This window comes from Palaemon carinicauda, chromosome 6, assembly GCF_036898095.1.
Source record: "Palaemon carinicauda isolate YSFRI2023 chromosome 6, ASM3689809v2, whole genome shotgun sequence".
NCBI classification, from domain to species: domain Eukaryota; kingdom Metazoa; phylum Arthropoda; class Malacostraca; order Decapoda; family Palaemonidae; genus Palaemon; species Palaemon carinicauda.
Window position 1 is genome coordinate 94,186,239 of NC_090730.1, and position 2,500 is coordinate 94,188,738.

At 38.4% G+C, this 2,500-nt stretch overlaps 1 protein-coding gene across 5 annotated transcripts in view; it reads right to left on the reverse strand.

Annotated features, from left to right (window-relative positions):
• The window catches only part of LOC137642599 (transcription factor Sox-6-like), a 176,877-nt gene that overhangs the window by 79,572 nt on the left and 94,805 nt on the right, over window positions 1–2,500 (reverse strand). For 4 of the 5 annotated variants that reach the window (XM_068375300.1, XM_068375297.1, XM_068375296.1 and 1 more), the window contains one exon: window positions 2,215–2,470. In XM_068375300.1, coding sequence (XP_068231401.1) covers window positions 2,215–2,470 — 256 coding nt within the window. The remainder of the gene's footprint in view (window positions 1–2,214; window positions 2,471–2,500) is intronic. The other variant, XM_068375298.1, reaches the window with a different exon arrangement.

The window sequence follows — 2,500 nt, forward strand, 5'->3', positions numbered from 1 at the left end:
GCCTGGGGGCAATTAATCTCGCTTTTTACATATATGTTAAGAACAGCAAGGGTAATACCTCTCTCTGGTAAAAAGTGACACACACACACACACACACACACACACACACATATATATATATATATATATATATATATATATATTGATAGATAGATAAATAGATAAAATACAGTAACACATTGTTACTAATGCTTTACTGTTACATAACTAGAGGCAGTCCCCGTTCTTTTAACATTGTTTCCTTTATTCAAATTTGATATAGCCTATTTTATTCATAAAGTGAATGGCAATATAGTTTGGTATCCCAGAAAGACGAAACAAGGACAAAGCGAAGGCAAATGCATATCCTAAGGACATTTATTCTCCATCGGTGGTTATTTAAAAAGCAACGATAAACCAACAAAAAGAGCACTCCCCTTGCCCTCATAGCTCCCACTGGACCCCCTTAGAACTCGCGAGCTATAAAAAATGACCACATCAAAAGGAAATATTAATAAAGTACGAGTCTGTAGACCGACCATTGTTTAAACTTCGGCACACCAGACACACTCCTCCGTCCACCCCCACCTCCAATAAGCTTTGTCCCGATATCTCAAAGGGAATATGTAACTCACTCTCTCTCTCTCTCTCTCTCTCTCTCTCTCTCTCTCTCTCTCTCTCTCTCTCTCTCTCTCTTTCTCTCTCTCCAGTACATCTGAGTGAAATTTTCTTAGCATACCAATTCTTTGTGTCACTGACTTTAAGAAAACGTTTCATTTTTTCCCCTCCGCCAATGAAATATAAATCAAAGAAGGCCAATGTTCAAGGATAATTGGATAAATGGTGCCAGGGACAGTAGGGGATGGCGGTATGAGGGAGAGACATGATTATGCTTTGGTGAGGAGGGGGGGAAGCAAAAGTAACAAAAGGTCTTAATAAATCCATAATATTAGCATTAAGCTTTGGAAGAGATCAAGAAGAGGCATCCATTAAATTAGACTGGCGTCATTTATATTTAGTTGCGCTTATCTATTATTTCATCTGTGTATATTCTTATCGAGCAGGTACAGATGGAGCATACTGAAAGGGCATTAGAGACAATGGACAAGTTATTGATCCCCTTGTTTCAACGCATGAAAATGTACACAAATAATAGTTTGTCAGGTGTATTGAGATGGGGGTTGGGGCATGGGGATATCATTACATGAAGTGCGTTTGAGACTCTAGACGCCATCTCTGCGTATCGTTTATTGATGATACCTACAGTAGGCGTAATTCTCTAAAGGTATTTTGTTATCATACTCTTATTAGAGTAGTTTTAATGTGGATAAATACACAGATTTTCCCAAATAAACATGATTGATGTAAAAATAGAAAAGCTAATAACAGCAGGAAGACATTCAAATAGTCTTGCAAACCATAGTAATAATGTCATTACGTGTTAAAATGAACTAAGAAATGGAAATCCCACCATCAGTGTGGCAAAGGATAAGAAAGCCTGAAAGAAAGACAGAGTAAGAGCTCTCTGTCTTTACCTTGAGAGAATGGGTAATGAGACCGCAGGTCTTTGATGTGAGGAAGGCCATTATTGGCGGTAACTCCTCTTTCTCTTTCTTCCCTTGTGACCCTATACTCGGTTCCTCTGGTAATCGGACAACTTTTCCTGTCGATTTCTAGACAGAGAGAAATAGAAGCCAGGAGAGAAGTGAGGGGAACAGCTTCAATTCCACTGGTCAAATATGTGATAGAAAAATAGGTAACAACCAAGTGGAGAAGAAGTTAAGGAAAAAAATACAGGTTTTGATTTTAATGAAGTTATTAAGGCATTACAAAAAAATGTAACCAAGTTGCTTTTTGAAGGAAAACGATTTCACTTTTTTTTTAGATGCAATTATTTGGTCATCGGAGATATTGTAAAGTAACAAGACTGATTTACGAGGATTGAATTATCTTTCGTAGATATAAAATCTATAAAGTCAGAGACAAAATGTTAAACGTTACCAAAACATACCCATGATCATTTGATTTTTCCTCAACGTTAAGCTATTTCCCTGGCAGACAAGAGATAAGGTAGCGATTACTGCCCCCATATATATATATATATATATATATATATATATATATATATATATATATATATATATATATATATATATATACGGGATTCTTGAAGAGGGGGGTTTGTCATTAGTGGAAAAGAATGTTCATACACATGGTAAATATTCATTTACAGACCTTATCGTGCTGTGGCTCTTGTGGTTGCTGCTGTCTGATGGAGTCTCTTAGCTTCTGAAGCTGACTTATGATTTCGGTAATCCGTTTCTCCTGGTTCTGAAGGGCCTCTGGATCTGCTGTCAGAAGCTGGCTCATGGTGGCAAGAGGGTCCCCAAGAGGAGCCCCTCCCCCACCACCACCTCCTCCCCCTCCCCCTCCACCACTACTGCTAACTGGGGTGCTTGGGGAAGCTGTCCGGACTTCAGGAGGTTTGCTACTGAAAAGAGGGGCAAGATTCATTTTGAAA